The 24290-nt window shown below is 43.4% G+C and overlaps 1 protein-coding gene across 2 annotated transcripts in view; it reads right to left on the bottom strand.

Annotated features, from left to right (window-relative positions):
• The window catches only part of LOC126278393 (protein borderless), a 470529-nt gene that overhangs the window by 265956 nt on the left and 180283 nt on the right, over positions 1–24290 (bottom strand). For both annotated transcript variants that reach the window (XM_049978493.1, XM_049978492.1), the window contains one exon: positions 17348–17487. In XM_049978493.1, the coding sequence (XP_049834450.1) occupies positions 17348–17487 (140 nt within the window). The remainder of the gene's footprint in view (positions 1–17347; positions 17488–24290) is intronic.

Genomic DNA, 24290 nt, shown 5'->3' with positions numbered 1-24290 from the left:
ACCGTATGGTGGGGACTGACAGGCTAATCTAGAGGTTTCATATACCCAAAGGTATGTCACCATCTGAAACGAGTACCGTAAACGGTGTGAGAATGTGCCTAGGTGCGTGACAATAAGCCAACGACGTACTTGACGCTTGCATGCAATCTAGCGGTTTCCTGTGGAAATAGGGGGTTCCGTCTGGTCGCTGAAGTCCGGAAGTATCGTCAACTGTCACTTTAGATTAGTAGCTTTGTATACTTTACCTCATCACAGCAATCATTATCTAGAGTCCTGTTTCTTCACTGTAGTGTAATTCAAATCACAGGAAGTTAAATTAGCACATTAATGCAATAGCTATTGTAGAAGATAAATGCTTAGGGACGTTTCTATAAATTGAATAGTTTCTAAATAATACTTAATTCCGTCCACACAGATCCACTCCTATGCATTAACTTTAAATGCTGCGTTCTCATGATACTCTTACCTCGGCAGTCTACATTCAATCATCTCTTCGCTCAACTTTGTTTTATGTCAACATGACGGCCTTTCCGTTTTACTTAATGCAGCTGTCTATGTGTTTTTATATCCTCGTGTGCAACAATCATTTTCCACTCATTTATGTCTATATTTTAGTTAATAAATGAACCAACCTTTTATATTTTAACTTATGCAACAGGAGATGTGAATTTTTACAACACAAAACGTTTCTTTCGTCAATCACCATGCTGAACCTTTGTATTATGTTTTTCAAAATTTTCCTCTCATGTGCCTAAGGACTGAGAAAGTGCCCACCCTCTGTTGGTATGTGACAGGGATGAGGAGGGGGGGGGGGGGAGGAGCTGTATGAAATAACAATAAAGACAAAAACTGACACATGAAGTTGCGAGGTCACCACTCACGGGGATGAGTGTGACTCAATAATTTTTTGCCAATTTTTCCTTTGATTTTTAGAAGTATGTATCGTACATACACAAAAAAGGTCGGAGGTTGACGGTATCGCTTTTGGACAGATGAACAGTTACGCCTAGCATTGGAGAAAAGAAAGAATAGGAAGATTTCCATCACAGAAGCTGCTAAAAATGAGTGCAGACAAAATTTTAATTTAATTTTGTTCATTGCAGCCCTCATTATTTTAGAAACATACTTGTAGGTACCTGAGTATACTATTGGACATTAAAATTGCTACACCTCGAAGATGACGTGCTCCAGATGCGAAATTTAACCGACAGAAAGAAGATGTTGTGATATGCAAATGATTAGATTTTCAGAACATTCACACAAGGTTGTCGCCGGTGGCGACACCTGCAACGTGCTGACATGAGCAAAGTTTCCAATCTATTTCTCATACACAAACAGCAATTGACCGGCGTTGCCTGGTGAAACGTTGTTGGGATGCCACGTGTAAGGAGGAGAAATGCGTACCATCAAGTTTCCGAGTTTGATAGAGGTCGGATTGTAGCCTATCGCGATTGCAGTTTATCGTATCGCGACATTGCTGCTCGCGTTGGTCGAGATCCAATGACTGTCAGCAGGATATGGAATCGGTGGGCTCAGGTTGGTAATCCGGAACGCCGTGCTGGATCACAACGGCCTCGTATCACTAGAAGTCGAGATGACAAGTATCTTATCCGCATCGATGTAACGGATCGTGCAGCAACGTCTCGGCCTTTGGGTCAACAGATGGAGACGTTTGCAAGACAACAACCACCTGCACCAACAGTTCGACGACGTTTGCCGCACCATGGACTATCAGATCAGAGACCATGGCTGCGGTTAGCCTAGACGCTGCAGCACAGACAGGAGCGCCTACGAAGGTGCACTCAACACGAACCTGGGTGCACGAATGGCAAAACGTCATTTTTTTCGGATGAATCCAGGTTCTGTTTACAGCATCATGATGGTCGCATCCGTGTCTGGCGACATCGGGGTGAACGCACATTGGAAGCGTGTATTCGTCATCTCCATATTGGCGTATAACCCGGAATGATGGTATGAGGTGCCATTGGTTACACCTCTCGCTCACCTCTTGTTCGCATTGACAGTACTTTGAACAGTGGAGGTTACATTTCAGGTGTGTTACGACCCGTGGCTCTACCCTTCATTCGATCCCTGCGAAACCGTACATTTCAGCAGGATAATGTACGACCGCATGTTGCAGGTCCTGTACGGGCCTTTCTGGATACAGAAAATGTTAGACTGCTGCCCTGGCCAGCACATTCTCTAGATCTCTCACCAATTGAAAACGTCTGGTCAATGGTGGCCGAGCAACTGGCTCGTCACAATATGCTAGTCACTACTCTTGATGAATTGTGGTATCGTGTTGAAGCTGCATGGGCAGCTGCACTTGTACACGCCATCCAAGCTCTGTCTGACTCAATGCCCAGGCATATCAAGGCCGTTATTATGGCCAGAGGTGGTTGTTGTGGGTACTGATTTCTCAGGATCTATGCACCCAAATTGCGTGAAAATTTAATCACGTGTCAGTTCCAGTATAATATATTTGTCCAATGAATACTCGTTTATCATCTGCATTTCCTCTTGGTGTAGCAATTTTAATGGCCCGTAGTGTAATATTATGTATGTTCAACTTTCATCTTAAGATTTGCTAGTAGGTACCTATTTCGAGTGACAGAAATGATTGTTACGTGTATTGCAGGTGTAGCATACATCGCATCACCGTTAGCGTCAAAGTAAAAGGGGGCTATTCTGGAATAAACATGATTTTTGATCAAGACAGTAAGTTGAAAAACATTTTCTTCCCCAAGGTCTGTAAATTTCTAATAATAAGTAGAAATTGTTTTCTGGTGAGTAAGTGAGAGGTGAGAATGTGCCACAGACGTGGTTCTACTCGTTCCAGGCTCAAATGAGTAGTAGCACAGTCTCACTCCACATTCGGGGTGAGAACGTTCCACAAAAAAACCTGTGTTACTCTTTTCCTCTCGCTAGATAAAAGTTTCGTTGGCCCACATTTTGCAAGGAGCCACGTGTAGCAAAGCTGTAACAAAATATGAAAGCCATACAATCATTTGTTTTGAATCAGTGTAAGAAAAGCTACAAAATCTGGCACATTCTCACCCCATTTAACAACAAACGTCGTTATTTTGTGTGTGTATGTGTATGCGTGTGTGCGCACGTGTTGTGCGTGTTGTCTTTCGTCGCAGCGAGAACATAGCGCAGCGTCCCACAAGACAGCTAATGACAGCTGACGCTGACTGGGGATGATAAGGAAGAGGGCCGGCTAATTGAGTTGTATGCCTAATCCAGGCTAACAGGATGATGAAGAATGCATGGGAAGGGAAGCGTCGCGGAACACGTGCCAGCCAAGGTCACGCGGAACCTTCGTCCGTGACAGGATAATCCGCGAGTCGGCTCTCCCGCAGTAATGGAATCTCTAAACAGCGCGATACGCACAAGAGCGCTGCTAATCATGCTATCCTAGGCACACAATCCTTTTTAATGAGAAACGTCCGCCTTTCCGGCGTAGTAGGGGGGGGGGGGGGGGTGATTTTTGTGCTGACCACTCGAGGAGACGTTAAGAAATTTACAACTTCCTGCCAGATTGAAATTGTTTTTGCAGAAATGGAAGTCGAACACGGCACCATACATTCCACAGGCAATACTCTACCCGACTGAGGTATTCAAAATAGCACATTGAGAAAAAGCACTGGCTGCACAACGAAGGGTACACGCTCTCCGGAAGACTGACACAAAGCGGTATACATTTAAAAAAATAACCTAATGGTTTCAATCACATTGTAAGGGTTTTATTGCTCTTTGAGGATACCTTTTCGTATGAACTCTTTATCTGACAATGTTGCTCTCATAGTGCATCAAAATTGCGAACTGTTTTCTGTAACATATTTCAACTACCGTCCTTGTAAGGGAAAAAGTGCTTGCAAGCCACGTTTAAGCTCTCATACACAACGATATTGTGGATCTCTGCTGAAAACTTTCTGCATAGTATGCATCTTTATCAAACACCGTGCAAAGTTATATGAGTATTAGTGTACGGCGTAGCAGAGGAACGAGTTATTACACAGATGTGTTAATGAATTCTTTATCGGGACTTATCTTTTCTGGGAAGAGGAACACTGACTTTGGCTACTGTATGGACAACAAGTTCAGAATAATAAGAAAACACCCCTCTTGTACCAGTGACTGACGTACACTACGGCAGTTTTTGGTAACTGGCCAGAGTATTGACCAAACCTCATGGGTATTCGACTGTAAAATGTGGAAAGTGGGAAACTGTTCTCTGCTTTGCAGAAGAAAAGGACATTTTTTAAAGGTAATTTACATGAAATAACTTACAATGCAACCATTTTTTCAGGCACAGGAACAACATTGCTGTTATTCACTTTTCGTGAGCACTGATACTTACAGGCAGCATACTGTATTATGCATTTGCCCTTCTCCATTATCCTAGACTGTTTTTAACATCATCTCAGAATCACGCTTTATATACGCATCTATTTGCAGTAGCCGGTGCCTATAACTTTGACACTCCGTAGCGTCGTTGGTTGACATTTCCGGACATGGGTTCCTCAGTAAAACTTGATCCCGTCTTCAACCTCGAGAAGTGTGTAACATCAGTTGCGAAACACCCTGTATACATGGTGGATCGTCTAAAACTTGTATTGCAAATACTGCCGAAATGGAAAGTGCTATTGATAGGTGGTTTTCAAAGAATGGATTGATTCAAATGGTTCAAATGGATCAAAGCACTTTGGGACTTACCATCTGAGGTCATCAGTCCCCTACACTTAGAACTATTTAAACCTAACTATCCTAAGGACATAACACACATCAATGCCCGAGGCAGGATTCGAACCTGCCACCGTAGCAGCAGCGTGGCTCCGGACTGAAGCGCCTAGAACTGCTCGATCACCACGGTCGCCATGGATTGGTAGTCAGTGGCTCCTAATGCTAGTCAATCGACATAGTGTAGTACTACTTAGAAAGTTACTTTCTTGTGCAAACATACACCTTTTAAATGGAACAATGCCTATTGTCATTAACAAACTAAAAGTAGGGTAAATTAGAATGTCATTGATGTCTGTTGCAGGGTTCTAGTGAGAGTAGTTTACGAGATACCGTGTTTAAAGAAGTTCCCACTCTGACAATTGTCCAATACCTTCGGTAGAACACACTAAAGAGCAACACAAGTACACACACTGGTCATGTGGATTCTGACCAGTTACGAGACAACTGACAATCACAGGTTGTGCTCAAAATGACCACTGGAAGTGGCAATACACGTTTCCAATCTGGTATGGAACGACTGCTGCACACGTGCTAGCATTTCAGCCAAGATATCCGAGCAAGATGAGGTAATACGTCGTTGCATATCATCATGTGTAATTGATATGTCCTTGTGGGTAACGCCTTTCAGCTTTTCCCACAGAAATATATCTACACCAATCAAACCCAAGAAATGGGCCAGCCAAGTTGCAGGTCCTTGCCGTCCATTCCTACGATTTGGAAACAATTCGTGAAGACATACTGTTGCAATCCGCGAACTACGGGATGGATAGCCATCCTGTTGGAACCATAGGTTCCTCTTAGTTTGCAGAACTTCTTTTAGCATCCGTGGAAGATGGTTTGGTAGGAGCCTGCGATACATATGCGTGTTGAGTGTTCCGTCTGGGAAATACGGGCCTATGAGGTGATGGTTCGCTATTCCACACCACACATTTACACTCCATGGACGCTGACCTTCTATCTGACGATGTCAACGACGATAGTCAGGAAACCAATAAAGCACATTTCGTCGGTTTATATGGTCATGACTTGTAAATATGGCTTCATCATTAAACAAGATACACGATACATCTGAAGCATTTTGTACTAATGCCCATGTACAGAAGTTAACATGATTCTCATAGTCGCTTCCATGCAGCTATTGCAAGAGAGAGATCTGGCAGTGTGGGAACCCATGTCGATGCAGTATGCGTGGAACACTTGGCTGACTCATGCCACTTCCTCGTGCGATTGTGCGGGAACTGACGTGAGGATCAACTACAACAGCAGCAAGAACATTAATTTCCCCTTCACCTGTTTCTTTCTGTTGTGTTGTCTAGGTGTTACATTATCACTTTCACGTAACTGGATGAAGAGGTTCATAAATAATTGTATAGATGGTTGATTTCTGTTGGGATATCTTGCGTACACTGTACGAGAACGAACTCCGTGCACAATGAGCATTCCGGCTCTCTCTGCATTGGCAAATCCCATCGTCCACTCAAGAGCTTTTACTTGGACTTCCACTCATTAACTGACCAGCAAGTCGCAGTGCACTCATGGGACACGCAAGCAAACTGCAAGCAAAAATAACAACATCGTACCTAGCAACTGCGCAAGTTGAATGACAGAAATAAGTGTCGGCGTGGAAATTTTTGAAAACTACAATATCTCATAAATGACTCGCTTAGAATTCTGTAACAAATGCCACTGACATTCTAATTTACTTTCCTTTTAGTTGGTTACTGTCAACAGGCATTGTACCTTTTAGAAAAGTGTGTGTCTACACAAAAAAATACATCTTAGAAGTATTATTACAATCTGTTTACCGGCTTACAATACGAGCCCCTTACTACCGATCCATTACGTGAAAACCTCACATCAAGGTCACTTTCCATTCCCGCAGCATTCGCTAGTTTTAGGTCAGTCACCCTGTATATCAGTACAGTAACTGTCTTATATAGTGGACAACATACAATATGGATTCCTTCTTTCTTTCTCCTTCACCTCCCGCCCCCCCCCCCCCCCCCCCCGTCTCTCTCTCTCTCTCTTTCTGTCTCTCTCTTTCTCTATCATTTCTTCTTCTTCTCATTTTTTAACGGAGCTAACACGTTATCACATTATGCCTAATTCTGAGTTTTTGTGCGACCTCGTTATAGAAGTACATTCTCATGTAACTGAAGAAAAGATGTTTCATCCCGTATATCTACATCTCCATCTGTGCTCCGTAAGTCACCTTGTGGTGTGTGGCGCAGGCTACTTTATGCACTCTCGCCACTTTTCCCATTTCTTGCTACAGTTGCGAAAGGTTCGCGGAAAGAAAGATTGCCGGTAGGCCTTTCTGTGAGCTCGAATCTCTGACTTTATCTTAATGGTCTTTTCGAGATATGCAAATAGGAGGAAAAAAATATTTGTTGACTCTTCTAGGAACATACGCTCTCGGAACTTTATGAGTAAACCTGAGCGTGACACAGGGACTCTTCTCTTGCAGCGTCTGCCACTGGAATTCGTTCATTATTTCGATGACGCTTTCATGTTTACTCCATGTACATGCAACGAAACACGATGCTGTTCTTTTGATCTTATCTGTTTCATGTATCAATCCAATCTGTTACGGGTCCCATACGAGCAATATTGAAGTGTTGGTCAAACGAGGGCTTTGTACATGAGCTCCTTTGAAGAAGGAGTACAGTTCCTGAGGATTCTTCCAATGAATTTCAGTCTGGCTTATGCCAAAGGCGACTAGATCTAAGTCATCCTTGTAGTTTAAATTGTCTCGTAAGTATTTTGTGGAAGTAACTTCTTCCCGTGATTGTTCGGCAATCGTATAGTCACACAATAATTGATTTTTCCCTGTATATGCATACGTAATAAGTTTCAGTGGTTTATATTCAGGGTCAGCTGTCCCTCCCTGTGCCAAGAGTCTTTGCAAGTAAGTGGCTGAATGAGTAAAGAAAAAAAAGGAAACAAAGTGAGAACTGCAACTGAGGGCAGGCTATCTGCCGTGATACCTGCGGGCTCCGTTCTAAACCATTACGTCATTTATCAACGGATCTCCCTTTAGTCTTCTCCTTATCCTGTGTTGTTTTCTGTAGTGGTAGACGGACCCATACAGAAAAAAAATTCTTATCAATTTCGGAAAGACGTCAGAAGAAGAACACCGCTTTCGAGAAGATACCAGAACATTAGCAAGACTTTCAAGCTGAGAAACTGAATGCTAGCCAAACTACACAAGCACAGTTTGTTTACAGATGCACAGGTACACGGTAACAGTATCGTCAGGCGGCTATGTTCTGTAATGTCAGTAAAGTATATACTGAAATGCCAGACCATTATGACCACCGACCTGCTGTCTACATAATCCCGTCCAGGCGATAGCAGTGTCATATGGCGAGGAAGGACTGCTAGTTGGAAACACGCACGTTGCTTGTAGTATCAGTGAGCGTGTTGTCCTTGTGTAAAATGGGGAAGGCGCGCGACCTGTATGAGTTTGACCGAGGGAAGTTTGTGATGGCTCGAAGGCTCGGCACGAGCCTTTCGGAAACTGCACGACTCGTCGGTGTTCGAGGAGTTCTGTGGTGAGTATCTTCAACACGTGGGGAAACCAAGGTAGAACCACGCCCAGACGTCTTGGTGTTGGGCGGCCACCCCTCATTGAAGATGTAGAACGTCGTAGATTATGTAGACTGATAAAACAGGACAGGCGAAGAACTGTGGTTAAACTAATATCAGATTTAATGCTGGGCAGAGAACAAGTGTGTCTGAACACACAGTGCACAGAACATTCCTAACAGTGATCCTCCACAGCGGACGACCGATGCATGAGCCAATGTTAACATCACAACACAGGCAACTATCACTCAAAGGGCACATGACCAACGGCACTGGACGTTGGCACAGTGGCAGAGAATTACCTGGTCTGATGAATCCCGGTATCTTCTTCATCATGCGGATGAAAGGGCGCGAGTCCGCCGTCTTCCAGCTTCTTAACACCTGTACCGTGGAACGGAGACAAGCTGTCGGCGGCTTCGTTATGCCAGAACATTCACGTGAGCATCCTTGGGTCCACTGGAGCTCGTCCAAGGCACCATGACGTCGCAGGCAAAGTACACATCTTCGTGACATATTTCAGGATGTCACTAGCATTTTTCAACAAGATTATGCGCCTAGTCACAAGGCCAGGAGTGAGATGGAGTGGTTCGAGGAACACAGTTTCGAGTTTCAGTTGATGTACTGGTCCTCCAATTCGCAAAATCTGAACCCTATCGAAGACATCTGGTACGTGATTGAACGTGGCGTCAAGAGTTCATAGCCCCCTCCCCGGCACTTACTGGAATTAGGAGACTTACAAGTTCATATGTGGTGCCAACATGCTGCCTGTTAGGCAGGCGGTCATAATTCTTTCTTACTGCACACAAACGAATACCCGCATCGAAATATTACAGTTCGCTCTCTGTGGTGGAGATACGGCCGTATGTTACCGTTCACTGTCGGTGAATTTTTCGAGCACTGACTCAAAAGAAACGAAATTTCTCTCACTCTTAAGTAACAGTTTTTCGACAGCGATCCGTATCTGACTTGGCGTCAAGTTTCAAAATTGTTCGATCAACTCAGTGGCAATAGACAAAAAAAGCGCTTTTACGCCGTAGAAACTGGTTTCTATAAATGAACAGTCATAAAACTTAAGGTTTCTTATGAAACTTACAAAGTCAGCGAGAGGAACTTTTCAGATGCTGTCAGAAGCTTCTGCCGACCGTGTTCGTTGCATGTGCATTAGAGATCAGAAATGAGTTCCAGTATACTCGACTTAAAATCGCCAGCGAGTCCTGCGGTATCCCCGCTCTCACCGTGTCAGTGCGCCCATAGATTCATAGATTCGACTCATAAGTGTCCGCCGCCACAGATGGATACTGACGTGATACAAGCCGTCTCCCTAATGCATCCCATTCCAGTCATGTTCTGTGGGATTCAAATCGGGTGAGCGAGCAGGGCACGCCATGCGTGCTGTATCTTCCGTTTCGAGTAAAACATCAAACACTCGTGCTCTATGAGGCCGAGCTTTATCGTCCATCAGTACGAAGTATGGGCTCACAGCATATAGCAACAACTGCACATGTCCCAAGATCTGGTCAAGATAGCTAACAGCGGTCAAACCTTGTCGATTCACTCTTATAATTTGATGAAGAGGTGTTCGAGTGATCAACATAATCCCTGCCCACAACATTAGGCATCCTCCTCGATACCGATCTCTTTCCAAAAAGTTTGGGACCATAAATTCCACGTTCCCTCCAGATATGAATTCTTCCTTTATTACTCTCCAGACCAAATAGGTACTCATCTGTGAAAGAACATTGGCCCACTGTTCGACCGTCCACGCAATTTGCTGACAACTCCTCTCTAGACATTCCCCTCCGTGAAGAGGCGTCAGAAGAAGACATACAGCAGGTATACGACAATAAAGGCCACTCTGATGAAGTCTTTTGTATGCCGTTTGTCACGATACGACGCGTTCAGTGAATGCTGCCAGATCAGATGCCAGTTGCCGCGCTATACTAAGGCTGCTCCATCATGCCCTTACAGCCAAATAACGGTCTTCTCTTTCTGATGTCATAGGTGGTCGCCCATGCTCTGGTCTTCGACATAAAGTTTTGGTCTCTATAAACTGTCGCCACATCCGGCAAACAGAACGATTCCTGAACGAAATGTTCACTCTGCAGCGGAGCGTGCACTGATACGAAACTTCCTAGCAGATTAAAACTGTATGCTGGACCGAGACTCGAACTCGGGACGTTTGCATTTCGCGGGCAAGTGCTCTACCACCTGAGCTACCCAAGAACGACTCACGACGCGTCCTCACAGCATCCGCACAGCATGGATAAGCCATGTCTACGCAATACTCTTTCTTCCAGGAGTGCTAGTTCTGCAAGGTTCACAGCAGAGCTTCTGTGAAGTTTGGAAGGTACGAGACGAGGTACTGGCGGAAGTAAAGCTGCGAGGACGGGCCCTGAGTCGTGCCCGGGAAAGGCAAAGGTCCCGAGTTCGAGTCTCGGTCCGGCGCACTGTTTTAATCTTCCAGGAAGTTTCGTAACAGAACTATTCACGTAAAACCATCGGATCACATCAGTTTGTTACTGTCCTGCTTCCATTCTTCCTATGGCCCTTCACCGCAGACAGTCTTCTCTGTGCCATACCGTCTGTGACTGTGTGCACAGCTATTGTGGATGTAGGACTACCTGGCAAACACTACCTCATTTGATAGGTGCCCTGACATCTTCGTAGGCGAGGTTGCCCGTTCACCGGAGTGCTGTCCTCCGTGCAGAACACGATCGTACGGACATCTGATGACAGTTAGTATGATTATATCATTAGTTGGCCACAGGACGGGGAAATGGCGGTTTGTTGCTTTAATTTTGGACACTAGTGTACATCGTCTAAAGCCTATGACGAATTTAGTTCTCATATAGATGCTGTTCGTGCTGCTGCTGATTGAAGTGTACCGCATTTGTAATAGCTCAGATTTTGTGAATATTTTGCAATCCATCCAATGTTTGTGCTATGTCTTTATCTATAAATAAGAGGTTTTGAAATAACCTTTCATTTATTCGCGACGTCGAGGTTATTCAACTGCTTAGGTATCGTATCGACAAGATGCTTTCGGCTACAAGCTGTCAACCCGCTACGACCAGCGGGAGCCCTGCATTAACAGCTCTCAAGTGTCAGCGGTCGGCGGCACCACCTTCGTCTACGATCACTGCGGCCACAATGAGACTGCAGATTGCGAACACGTTTTCAATTTCAGTGTACGCGACAGAGCGGAGAAGGAGACGCCTGACCTCGCTCTACAGCTTAGCCTGCCTGAGTTACGTGAGTTATGTATATTTTATTCTCCAAGGCAACTTTCCATTCCTTGGCGATTTACAGTCGCTAACCACTCATGAATCGATTAATTGGTGCTGTTATCAGCTGCAGGTCACAATACTATTTTCATGATTTTTAACGCTTTAATTTTCCAATTCTGTTTCTGCCTTGTTCTCTGATGATGTCATAATAATTTGATTTTTTTTTGTACTACGGTTGAAATAATTATTTGTTTGCCCGTAATTTGTTTTGTGACCACCATTTAAATCGACATGTCGAGTGTAATGTTGGTGGTGACCCTTCGTAATTAATTACTCAGTATTACTTGTTTAAGAAAGTCCTATTTCAGTTGCTATTCTCTTTCCAATACATCATAAAGTTTCCTGATTTACCTAATTTCTTCTCAAATTAAGTAAAATGTTTCCTCGCCCATCTCTTTCACTTACTAGTCATTAGGTTCCCCTACATATTCACAGCCCGAATTCCTTAACCAAGAGCTAGTGGACGAGGCTGTTGGATAGTTTCGTATATTTATCTACAGCGTTTCTTATGCGCAACAGTCTTGATATCCGTGTAATCCAAGTGTTTCATAGGGGTATTGCATCATCCCTCAAGATCAGATATTATGAATTAGCAAGATTTGGACATTTGCATATCCATAGACTATTCGTTGAGGCGGTGTTATGCTCACAGTACACCGACTTCTGATAAGTTCAGTGTTAACTTTCATAAATTTTATCTCCTACTTTAATGCTCTTTCGAATTATATTGATAGCATCATGTGTAGTTCTTCTGAGATCGTCTTGGAGTTCTTTCATGGGGGTAGCATTATTCATAAACTGGACGATCAATTCGTCTCATGTGCTTAATTTATCTTTGTAGAATTCTCTACTTTTTCTTTGTCGATTTCGCCCTTCCGCCGTCCCCACAGACACAAATCGAAAGTGGTAAGGTCTGGAGACTTTGTTGGTAAAGAATCGTGACCCCTTTTGCAACTACCAGCGAGGGTCAGACTTCCATGATGTGTCAACTGACGACTAGATAGTGGAGATTCCGCTTCATGCTTGAAGACCGTACCCATACCTGTAACCAAAGAATGGGGAAGGAAATCGGCCATGCCCTCTCAAAAAACCATCACTCCATTTGCCTAAAGCTATTGAGGAAAATTATGAGAAACATAAATCAGAATGGCCAGATGCGGGTTTGAACCGTTGTCCCGCCCTATGCGAGTCCAATGTGCTAAAGACTGAGACACCTCGCTTGGTGACGATAATATTGGAAACCAGTTTTCAAGAGAGTCTAGGACTATGAGGCAACACAACAGGTCCTATCAACGTCAAGGCTTAGGGAACACAGACTCTACGACTTATCTGAGAAGGCAGAGTGAAGAAAGGCAAACTTACGTATTTGGTCATAGCGTGTAGGCTTTCACGGCCGGCGTCTTCAGTAATTAAAACTTCCGGGCTAAGAGGCCGTGGTCCAATGGCAGAAATACTTCTCCCTGACGTTTCGTTGCCAGCTGCGGGCAACATCATCTGAGGTGAGTCTACGACTGGCTGCTAGGCAGTGGAGGTCCTGTTTATATAAAGCGTGTAGAGGGCCCCACCACTTGTCACTTGCTGTCAACAGTAAAACTATCTCTGGCTGGCGTCATTACTCTCGAACGAGAGTACAGCAAGCACTGCAGTCAGCCAGAAAAAGGCCTTTGAAGTGGTATCGGTATGTGGACGACACTTTTGTCATATGGAATCACGGTGAAGAAGAACTGAACCGTTTTTTGAAGAATTTGAATGGCATCAATTCAAAAATACAATTCACTATGGAGACAGAAAGTAATGGACAGATTTATTTTTAGGACGTCTCAGTAATTAAACGAGCAGATGGGACTCTGGGTCACAAAGTCTACAGAAAAGATACGCATACCGATCGTTATCTTCGTAACTATTCAGACAATCATCCCAGGCAGAAGAGAGGTATTATCAAGGTATTGGTGGACAGGGCTAATAAAATCTGTGAGCCAGCTTATTTGCAAGAGGAACTAAACCACTTGTGAACCGATTTCCAGAATAATGGGTACGCTGGCAAGGAGATAGATAGAGCACTCCATCCCAGAAGAAAAATGTCCGAAAACGTGCAACAACAACAGCCATCGACGGGGAAGTTTTTCTTCCATTCATCCACAATATTACGGACCGTATCGGGAAAGTGCTGGCCAAGTTCAGAATTGAAAAAATCTTCAGACCCACCAAGAAGATTAGTGAATGCTTAAGATCGACGAAAGATACACGACACCCTTTAGCTACTCCTGGTGTGTATAAGATTCCGTGTAGTTGTGGGAAGGTTTACATTGGAACCACAAAAAGAAGTATCAATACTCGCCTACCTGAACATAAAAGGAACTGTCGACTGGGACACACAGACAAATCGTTTGTAGCGGAACATGTTTTTCAAACGGATGACCATGAAATAAAATTTAGTGAGACGAGCGTGCTAGCTAAGACATCGCATTATTATGCACGTATGTATAGAGAGGCTGTAGAGATTTTTAAACACCACAACAATTTTAACAGGAAAGAAGAAGGCTTGAAATTAGATAAGATATGGCGATCGACTTTGTACCAAAGATGTGACAATCGATTACTTTCGATCAAGAATAATGAAGCCAGCCAGAGAGAGTTTTACTGTTGACAGCACGTGACGAGTGGTGGCGCCCTCTATGCGCTCTGTATAAACAGGACCTCCACGGCCTAGCAGCCAGTCGTAGACTCACCTCAGATGATGTTGCCCGCAGCTGGCAACGAAACGTCAGGGAGAAGTATTTCTACTATTGGACCACGGCCTCTTAGCCAGGAAGTTTTAATTACTGATTACGTATTTGGTATTAGTAGATTTTATGCTGAAACTCTTGAATGGAAAACACTCTTTGAAAGTCTGAATGCAGCGAGTACAAAATGCAAGGACCGAGAGCTCATAAAGAATTTTTACAGAAAACAAATGAAGGACATGTATGGGAAACAGTAGTCAGAATAGAGTGAAAGTAGTTCTAGCCTATCCCTGTGTTATTCTGTTTGTAGGCTGAGAAATTTGGGAAGAGGATTGAAGTTGAGGAAGAAGAAATACAAAATCTGAGAGTTGTTGATGACCATGTAATCCTGTCAGAGATGACAAAGTACTTGGAAGATAAACTGAACGGACTGCATAGTGTCTTGAAGACAGGTCACAAGATGAATTTTAATTAATACACAATTTATATTAGGATGCTGATTCGTCTGTCTCCAAGACTAGCAATTACCCAAAGAGCGAAAGTACCTGAACGTAGTTGTTTCTTCGAGTTCACGTTTTCGTTTATATATATACCAAAAAAATTTGGGGCGTTCTACCCTCCAACTTGCACAGTTCATATGCTATATCAGTTGTCCGCAAGACTATTTGTGTACAAAATTGAATATAGTGTTTTTCTCGAAATTTAGAAAGACGCCACTTTCATAGAGTCACTTAATTCTTCAGAAAATAGTTTTAACGCTCTCTTCTGTTGCGTTATTTCTAATGGGATTTCTTACAGCACTAGGGGCATCTGCAAAGTGAATTCTGATTCATGGATGTAAAGTGCAAGGGCATTCACGTATATAAGAAATAGGAACGAACCCAAAACTGAACAACTTAAATTGGAAGGAACACACAGAAAATGTTCTGGGGAAGGCTGCAAAGACTGCATTTACTGGCAGGACATTTACAAAATGTAACAGATCTACTAAGGAGAATGTCTACACTACGCTTGTCCGTCTTCTTTTAGAATACTGCTGCGCGGTGTGGGATTCTACCAGATAGAACTGACAGACTACATCGAAAAGTTCAAAGAAATGCAGCACGTTTTGTATTATGGCGAAATATGGGAGAGAGTGCCACTGAAACGATACAGGATTTGGGCTGGATATCATTAAGAGAAAGGCGTTTTTCGTTGCAATGATATCTTCTCACGGAATTCCGATAACCTACTTTCTTCTCCGAATGTGAAAATATTTTGTTGACACCGACGTACATAAGGAAAAACGATCATCACGATAAAATAAGGGAAATCCGAGCTCATTCGGAAGATGTGTTCGTTCTTTCTGCATGATATAGGAGATTGGAACAACAGAGAATTGTGAAGGTGGTTCGATGAACCCTCTGCCAGGCACTTAAATGTGATGCAAATTATCCATGTAGATGTAGATGTAGAACCCTGTGGGATTCTTTTCGGGATTTCTCCACAGTCTCTTTCCAATATTGTTTCAATTATTTAGCACGATGTTTTGCATCTTGTTCATTAAGTATGGTTCAAACTAGTTATTTGTAAAGTCACCAATTTAATAAAATATGGTGTTTCTCAGAGAGTTACATGATTTACACTGCAGATGGGCAACTGTGATCATCGGGCCGGATCAGCGCGCGAATTATTTCAATCCGGCACGCGAAAAAAATTTGTGTGAAAGGGGGAGTGAACGTAATAGAAAGTTGCACTATTGAAATTCAATGTAATTTACAATGAGTTAACTGCAACCAGTTGCATTTATAAGCGTTTATTTTTACCTTTATGATATTTCGAGGTGCCTAACATCCCCTCTTCAGATATTTATATTTATTTACGCACTGAACAATGACGTGGCGAAATTTAGCAACGTACGTTTTTAAGATAATTATTGCAAAACGTCGAAAGTAAAGAAACACTTTTTCACGACATGTAAATAAATTTAAACTTCAGAAGATGTGGTTAACATGAAATGAATTTAACTGCCAAAACGCGTGTTTTGAAGTAGAATTTACTGTTGTGATGTGTCGGGAAGGGGATGCAATTCCTATCGGAGCGTTATTTCTAACATAGTGTCACGGACGCCAACACCCAAGAAACCTAAGAAAAAATCGTTAAATGTGTTTATTAACAACATACTTTTTAAAATCAGTACTGATGTGTAAGTTGGTTAGAGATCCTGAAAGTATCTTTTAGCGCGATCTTAGCTACACCAAAGTATTTTCCGTAATGTTTACACCGACTGATATGGATAAAAGAATAGGTATTTCGTTCATTGTAGTTGTTTTTTATTCAAAACATACATTTTAAGCGACCTAAATCGGAAAAATGGATATGACACTTATTAAAAAAACTCACTTAGGCTTTTGGGCTAACTTTCACTGAAAAATTTAAATCAGTTACGGAATATGGTACAGGAAATCATTAAAAGCAACATTTTTTTTTCAGAATGTTAAAATATATGAAGTACCAGACAATATTACGATATTTACAAATGGTGTGCACAAAGAACCCTCCCACTTGCCCCCTGCCTTAGTATTGCGATGGTTAATGAAGTATGTGAATGAGGCCGGTGCGTTACCAGAGGCTATCCAAGTGTGATAATTGGTGAGTGAATGTGTAAATAGCATTCTTAGAGGAGCAAACCTTCTGTAATACAAACGGTCATGTGGTATGCATAAGCAAACCAGTGTTCTGATTAAAGATCACATCAACAACTGAGAGTGTAGAAATCTTGTTAGTACGATAGCATGTTGGAGAGATCCGACAATGCGGTGGAAGATATTACGTATAAGAGCTCTCCAAGCTTTAATGTCTTGTTGGAGGTATCGTCATCTCCGTTGGTAACGAATGCCGTTTGCAGACATTTTACTGCATTTTCGTCCCGACAGTTTGGCTATGAAAGTGACGAGAATGGGCTGCCAAAGGCGCCAGCTAATCGCAGCGGCGAGAAGACAGTGAGGTGGACGGAACACTCACGTCTTTGTTCCAGCGCAGGATGTGCGGGATGACGATGTCGTGCGGGAAGTCGAGCTGGCAGTTGAAGACGACGTACTCGCCCACGGCTGCCGTCAGGAACGTCGCCTGCTTCTCCTCCTCCATCAGCGCGCACGCGCTGCCTGCGCACAGCACAACACAGCACCAGTCACAATCAGAGGTGTACAAACTCTCCTGCCAGCCTGGCAGCCTTCCGGCCCCTGTATCCGCCGCAACCATTGAAGCAGTTCAGCCTGGCGCAACGGAGACACAAGGGTACGCGTGTACTGCAGCACAGTGGTTAGTGCAGGCCATATTATGTTTGTGAAAGCCTGGCAAGCCCCATGGGTCCTGCCTGCTGCTCTTGTCAACAGGTTGCGCTATTACTCCAACGCGACTAGCCAGGTGTATGTTTGCTGATGTAGCATCACAACGATGAGAGCAGCAAAATGAATAAACCAAACAGATAAATATGAGGAAAAATTAAGAATTAGGGATTATACCAAGTGATTCAGAAGTAACTGTACACACTTTATGAGTGTAACGCATGCATTAAAATAAACGTAAAATTTTTAAATGAAGTTTCGCCTGATATTGCTTGATTTCAGAAATATGGAGCAGAGTGGAACCACAAGTGCAACACAAGAAACCTTAAATAAATCCTTCTCGGAGAGGAATGACACGAAGAGACCTGAATTTCAATACAGCTACGTACTGTACATACGCGGTAGAACATGCTCGAAATAATGTCCATGCATATGGAGACAGTACGTGAAATACGTCTTACAGCTCTCGGAGCGTTGCAGGTTCCATTCATCTCATTCAGCACAGTTGCACAGCCATTCTCATTTCACAGATATAGTTTGTGCCACATTCTTTATCCAAACACCATACACGAACTCCCTGAAATAACCCCAAAGGTCAAAATTCAGGGTCTAAGATCCGGAGATCTGAAGGGCCAAGCAACTAGCTCTGCATGACCTGCCCATATATCGGGATAAGGAAAATGACGTACCTGCTTGTCTTCCAATTGATTTGTGTATAAGTCAGTTCGTGTAGCGAGTGGGACATCATGAAGCAGAACGACCAATTCATGTTGCTAAAAGAATGAGATTTTCACTCTGCAGCGGAGTGTGCGATGATATGAAACCTCCTGGCAGATTAAAACTGTGTGCCGGGACGGAGTGAATATCTCATTCTGGAAACATCCCCCGGGCTGTGGCTAAGCCATGTCTCTGCCATAACCTTTCTTCCAGGAGTGCTAGTTCTGCAAGATTCGCAGGAGAGCTTCTGTAAAGTTTGGAAGGTAGGAGACGAGGTATTGTTGGAAGTAAAGCTGTGAGGACGGGGCGTGAGTCGTGCTTGGATAGCTCAGTTGGTAGAGCACTTGCCCGCGAAAGGCAAAGGTCCCGAGTTCGAGTCTCGAACCGGCACACAGTTTTATTCTGCCAGGAAGTTTCATGTTGCTAAAACTTTCAAAAGGCTCTGCCACTCAGGAGCTGTGGAATAACAAGCGGTCCACTACACCATGCCAAATGTTCACAGGAAAACTATGTTGATATCGTCATTGCTAACCTGAAGATCCTCATAAGCCCAAACGTGAACTACATCCCCGTAGATTACAATAGTCAAACAAACAAATCATTTCGTACCAGAATCAACCGAGCAGTGTAAATGTGTGTCTAAGGCAACATTAGTCGATAGGCAGGTGAACACGACACGCCAGAAGTCTGTACTGGTCTATGACGTAATACCTACCAAAAATGACATTATGCATCATAACTCGGAAACAAAGCACTTTCACAGAAATCTTTAACATTTTACTCTTATCTTAATCCATACATTACACATACGAATTGTGACAGTTGCTTTTGAACCACCCTGTATACCAGTCACAAAACAGAGCACAAGTCCAGCAGGAGGAAAGTTTTCGTGTGTTTTGAGGCCGCTTCAAATAAACCTGTAGCTCTCTTGCAACGTAAATTGTGTAAAAAGTTGCTAAATACTCATTCAATAACGTCGAGTACGTTACGACATGTCTGTAAATTTGACCATCAGTTTCTTCCATCCATAAATATTTTGAAAGAGGACAAAGACTTATTAGCTGACAAGTATGTAGAAATGTGTGCTAAACTTAGAGTCACTTAACAATACATTCTAAATTTACGATAAAAGTTGATTGAAATAGGAAAAAAGAGAATGGCTCAGTCGCCATTAAAAACCACATCCTGGTGGTATTCAACGTAATAGGAGGAAAGCAGAGAATCAAAGAAAAGCTTCTTCTTTCAGACATATACGTTTTGCATTAAAATAATATGAAAAACGAACTTCGTGTTTGCTATAATGCATTTGGGGAATTTAGAAATGAGCACAGACCTACTATCGATATAAAATCTTATGCATATGAGTAAGGCTTGACATTGTACCACACAAGCGGCTTGTAATGAAATTGCGTGCTTACTGAATATCATCTCAGTTATGTGGCTGGATTCGTGATTTCCTTTTAGAGAGGTCACAGTTCGTAGTAACTGACGGAAAGTCATCGACTAAAACAGAAGTGATCTCTGGCGTTCCCCAAGGTAGTCTTATAGGACCTTTGCTGTTATCTATATAAACGATTTGGGAGACAATCTGAGCAGCCGTCTTCGGTTATTTGCAGATGACGCCGTCGTTTGTCGACTAGCAATGTGATCAGAAAATGAAAACAAATTGCAAAACGAATTAGAAAAGATATATTTATGATACAAAAATTGGAAATTGAGTTTAAATAACTAAAAGTGTCAGGTCATCCCATCAGTGCCAAAAGGAATTCGTTAAATTTCGGTCACATGACAAATTCGTCAAATCAAAAGGCCGTAAATTCAAACAAGTACCTAGGTTTACAATTAAGATCACCTTAATTTGGAAGGAACAAATAGAAAATGTTGTTGGGAAGGCAAACCAAAGACTACGTTATATTGGCAGGACACTTGAAAAATATAACAGACCTACTAAAGACACTGCCTACACTATGCTTGTCCGTCCTTTTTTAGAATACTGCTGAATACTGTTGCACAGTGTGGGATACATACCAGCTAGGACTGACGGAGTACATCGAAAAAGTTCAAATAAGTGCAGCACGTTTTGTATTATCGCGAAATAGGAGAAAGAGCGTCACTGAAATGATACAGGATTTGGGATTGACATTATCAAAACAAAGTCGTTTTTCGCTGTGGAGGAACTTTCCCACGAAATGCCAATCACCGACTTTCTCCTTCGAATGCGTAAATACACTACTGGCCATTAAAATTGCTACACCAAGAAGAAGTGCAGATGACAAACGGGTATTCATTGGACAAATATACACTACTGCCCATTAAAATTGCTACACCATGAAGATGGCGTGCTCCAGGCGCGAAATTTAACCGACAGAAAGAAGATGCTGTGATATGCAAATGATTAGCTTTTCAGAGCATTCACACAAGGTTGGCGCCAGTGGCGACACTTCCAACCTGCTGACGTGAGGAAAGTTTCCAACCGATTTCTCACACACAAACAGCAGTTGACGTGATGCCTCGTGTAAGGAGGAGAAATGCGTACCACCACGTTTCCGACTTTGATAAAGGTTGCGATTGTTAGCAAAATATGAAATCGGTGGGTTCAGGAGGATAATAAGGAATGCCGTACTGGTTCTCAACGGCCTCGTATTACTATTAGTCGAGATAACAGACATCTTATTAGCATGGCTGTAACAGATCGGGCAGCCATGTCTCGATCCCAGAGTCAACACATGGGGACGTTTCCAAGACAACAACCTGATTTCTCAGGATCTATGCACCCAAATTGAAAATGTAATCAAATGTCTGTTCTAGTATATCTGTCCAACGAATACCCGTTTATCATCTACAGTTCTTCTTGGTGTAGCAATTTTAATGGCCAGTAGTCTATTGTACAAGAACTGACACGTGCATACGTTTTAACACAATTTGGGTGCATAGGTCCTGAGAAATCAGTAGCCAGAACAACCAACTCTGGCGTAATAACTGCCTTGATACTCCTGGGCATTGAGTCAAACAGAGCTTGAATGGGGTGTACAGGTACAGCTGCCCATGCAGCTTCGAACGATTCCACAGTTCATCGAGAGTAGTGACTGGCGTATTGTGACGAGCCAGTTGCTCGGCCACCATTGACCAGACGTTTTCAATTGGTCAGAGATCTGGAGAATGTGCTGGCCAGGGCAGCAGTCGAACATTTTCTGTATTCAGAAAGACCCGTACAGGACCTGCAACATGCGGTCGTGCATTATCTTGCTGAAATGCAGGGTTTCGCAGGGATCGAATGAAGGGTAGAGCCACGGGTCCTAACACATATGAAATGTAACGTTCACTATTCAAAGCGGCATCAATGCGAACAAGAGCTGACCGAGACGTGTAACCAATTGCACCCCATACCATCTGGCGGGTGATACGCCAGTATGGCGATTACGAATACACGCTTCCAATGTGCGTTCACCGCGATGTCGCCAAACACGGATGCGACCATGATGCTGTAAACAGAACCTGGATTCATCACAAAAAATGAAATTTTACCATTCGTAGACCCAAGTTCGTCGTTGAGTACACCATCGCAGGCGCTCCTGTCTGTGATGCAGAGTCAGTGGTAAGCGCAGTTATGGTCTCCGAGCTGATAGTAAATGCTGCTGCAAACGTCGTCCAACTGTTGGTGCAGATGGTTGTTGTCTAGCAGACGTCCCCATGTGTTGACTCAGGGATCGAGACGTGGTTGCACGATCCTTTTCAGCCATGCGGATAACATGAATGTCATCTCGACTGCTAGTGATACGAGGCCGTTGGGATCCAGCACGGCGTTCCGTATTACCCTCCTGAACCCACCGATTCCGTATTCTGCTAACAGTCAGTGGATCTCAACCAACGCGAGCAGCAATGTCGCGATACGAGAAACCGCAATCGTTATAGGCTACAATTCGACGTTTATAAAAGTCGGTAACGTGATGGTAAGCATTTACCTCCTTACACGAGGCACCACGTCAACGTTTCAGCAGGCAACGCCGGTCAACTGCTGTTTGTGTATAAGAAATCGGTTGGAAACTTTCCTCGCGTCAACATGCTGTAGGTATCGCCACCGGCACCAACCTCGTGTGAATGCCCTGAAGAGCTAATCATTTGAATTTCACAGCATCTTCTACCTATCGGTTAAATTTCGCGTCTGTGGCACGCCATCTTCGTGGTGTAGTAATTTTAATGGCCAGGAATGTATTTGGTTGACGCGTCCTACGTAGGGAGAAACAATTACCATGATAAAATAGAGGAAATCAGAGGTAGCACGGAATGATATAGGTGTTCGTTCTTTCGGCGTGCTATACGAGATTGTAATAATGCAGAACTGTGAAGGTGGTTTGATGAACCCTGTGTCAGGCACTTAAATTTGATTTGCAGAGTATCCATGTAGATGTAGAAGACGATGGTAGCATTATATGGCGAGGAATGATCAGTGAGCGTGCTGCCCCTGTGTTGAATGGGAAAGGCGCTCGATGTATCTGAGTTTGTTCTGGGGCATGTTGTTATGGCCCGGAAATTGCAAGCGTCGTAGGGTTGGGCGGCCACCAGTCGTTACAGATGTCGCACGACATAGCCTGGGAAAACTGGTAAAACAGGACATGTGGCGACCCTGTGACGGGACTAACATCAGTCTTTAATGCTGGGCAGAGTAAAGATGTGTCTGAACACACAGTACACCGAACACTCCTAACAACGATACTCAGCAGCTGACGACACATGTATGTGCCAATGTTAACAGCGCGACTGAAATGGGCGTGTAACCATCAGCATTGGACGTTGGCGCAGTGGCAGAGCGTTGCTTGTCTGATAGATTACGATGCCTTTAGCATCATGCCGATCGGAGGGCGCGAACCCGTCGTCTTCCATGGGAACAGCTCCTTGACGTCTGTACTGTCGGACGGAGACAAGCTGGCGGCGGCTCCATTATGCTCTGGGAGACATTCATGTGGCTATCAGTGGGTCCAGTGGAGCTCGTGCATGGCACAATAACGGCCAAGGAGTATCGTACGCTGGTTGTAGACCGCGTATAACCTTTCGTGGCAATCATGTTTGCCGTCGTCAGTGGCATTTTTCAGTAAGATAATTCGTTACCTCCCTTCCCAGAAATTAAGTTGATTAGGTGGTTTGTGTGTGCAGAAGTGGTGAAAACCCCCTGCAGCGACCTACCAAGGATACACATTCCAGAAAATGTTATTAAAATTTGCATAACTGAGGTTATATTTGGATGAAACACACTAAGGTAAAAAGAAACTAGATTTTCGAACCCTTACTTTAGTTGCCGTTGCAGTATAACAGATATCTCCAAAGTCTTAGGTGCAAACAATCTCGACTTTCAGAGATTGTTCTGCTCACTACAAGAAAACATGCATCAGAGATGACCTAACGATGGGTCGAATTGAGAATAGCCTAGTCGAAGCAGGATGAAGTTGCAGAGAAAATCCTTCATATCGAAATAAATAAATATGCTCGAAATACGCCGAAAAGCAAAAACAGGTCAAATGAAATCCACCATTTTTTGACTTAAAATGACCCAAATGAATATATATTGCACTGAGGCTCCTCTTGTGATTCTCGGCTAAAAAACACTTCTCAACAACTTCCGAACCATTCTGATAAGTGCACAGAATAAACTGCTACTTAGCGTAGCACAGAGGGAAGATGGACAGCCAAGCAGGACATCTCCAGCCTACTTGGATTGGGTATAGCTTGGCTTGGACGGGAGTAAAGCAACCTGCTCGTTCTTCTGCTGATGCGCCGCTGCTTGGTTAACGGGTAAGCATGGACAGGTTAAAAGCGGAATGTGTACTCCTCTGGTGACACTGAGTCCTGTAAAGCTATGGACTACATTTAGTGAGGTAAGTTTTGGAAAAAAATTGTTGAATTAAAGC

This window comes from Schistocerca gregaria, chromosome 6 (genome assembly GCF_023897955.1).
Source record: "Schistocerca gregaria isolate iqSchGreg1 chromosome 6, iqSchGreg1.2, whole genome shotgun sequence".
Classification (NCBI taxonomy): domain Eukaryota; kingdom Metazoa; phylum Arthropoda; class Insecta; order Orthoptera; family Acrididae; genus Schistocerca; species Schistocerca gregaria.
Note: the sequence above shows the minus strand (reverse complement) of the source record. Positions and strands in the feature narration are given on the sequence as shown.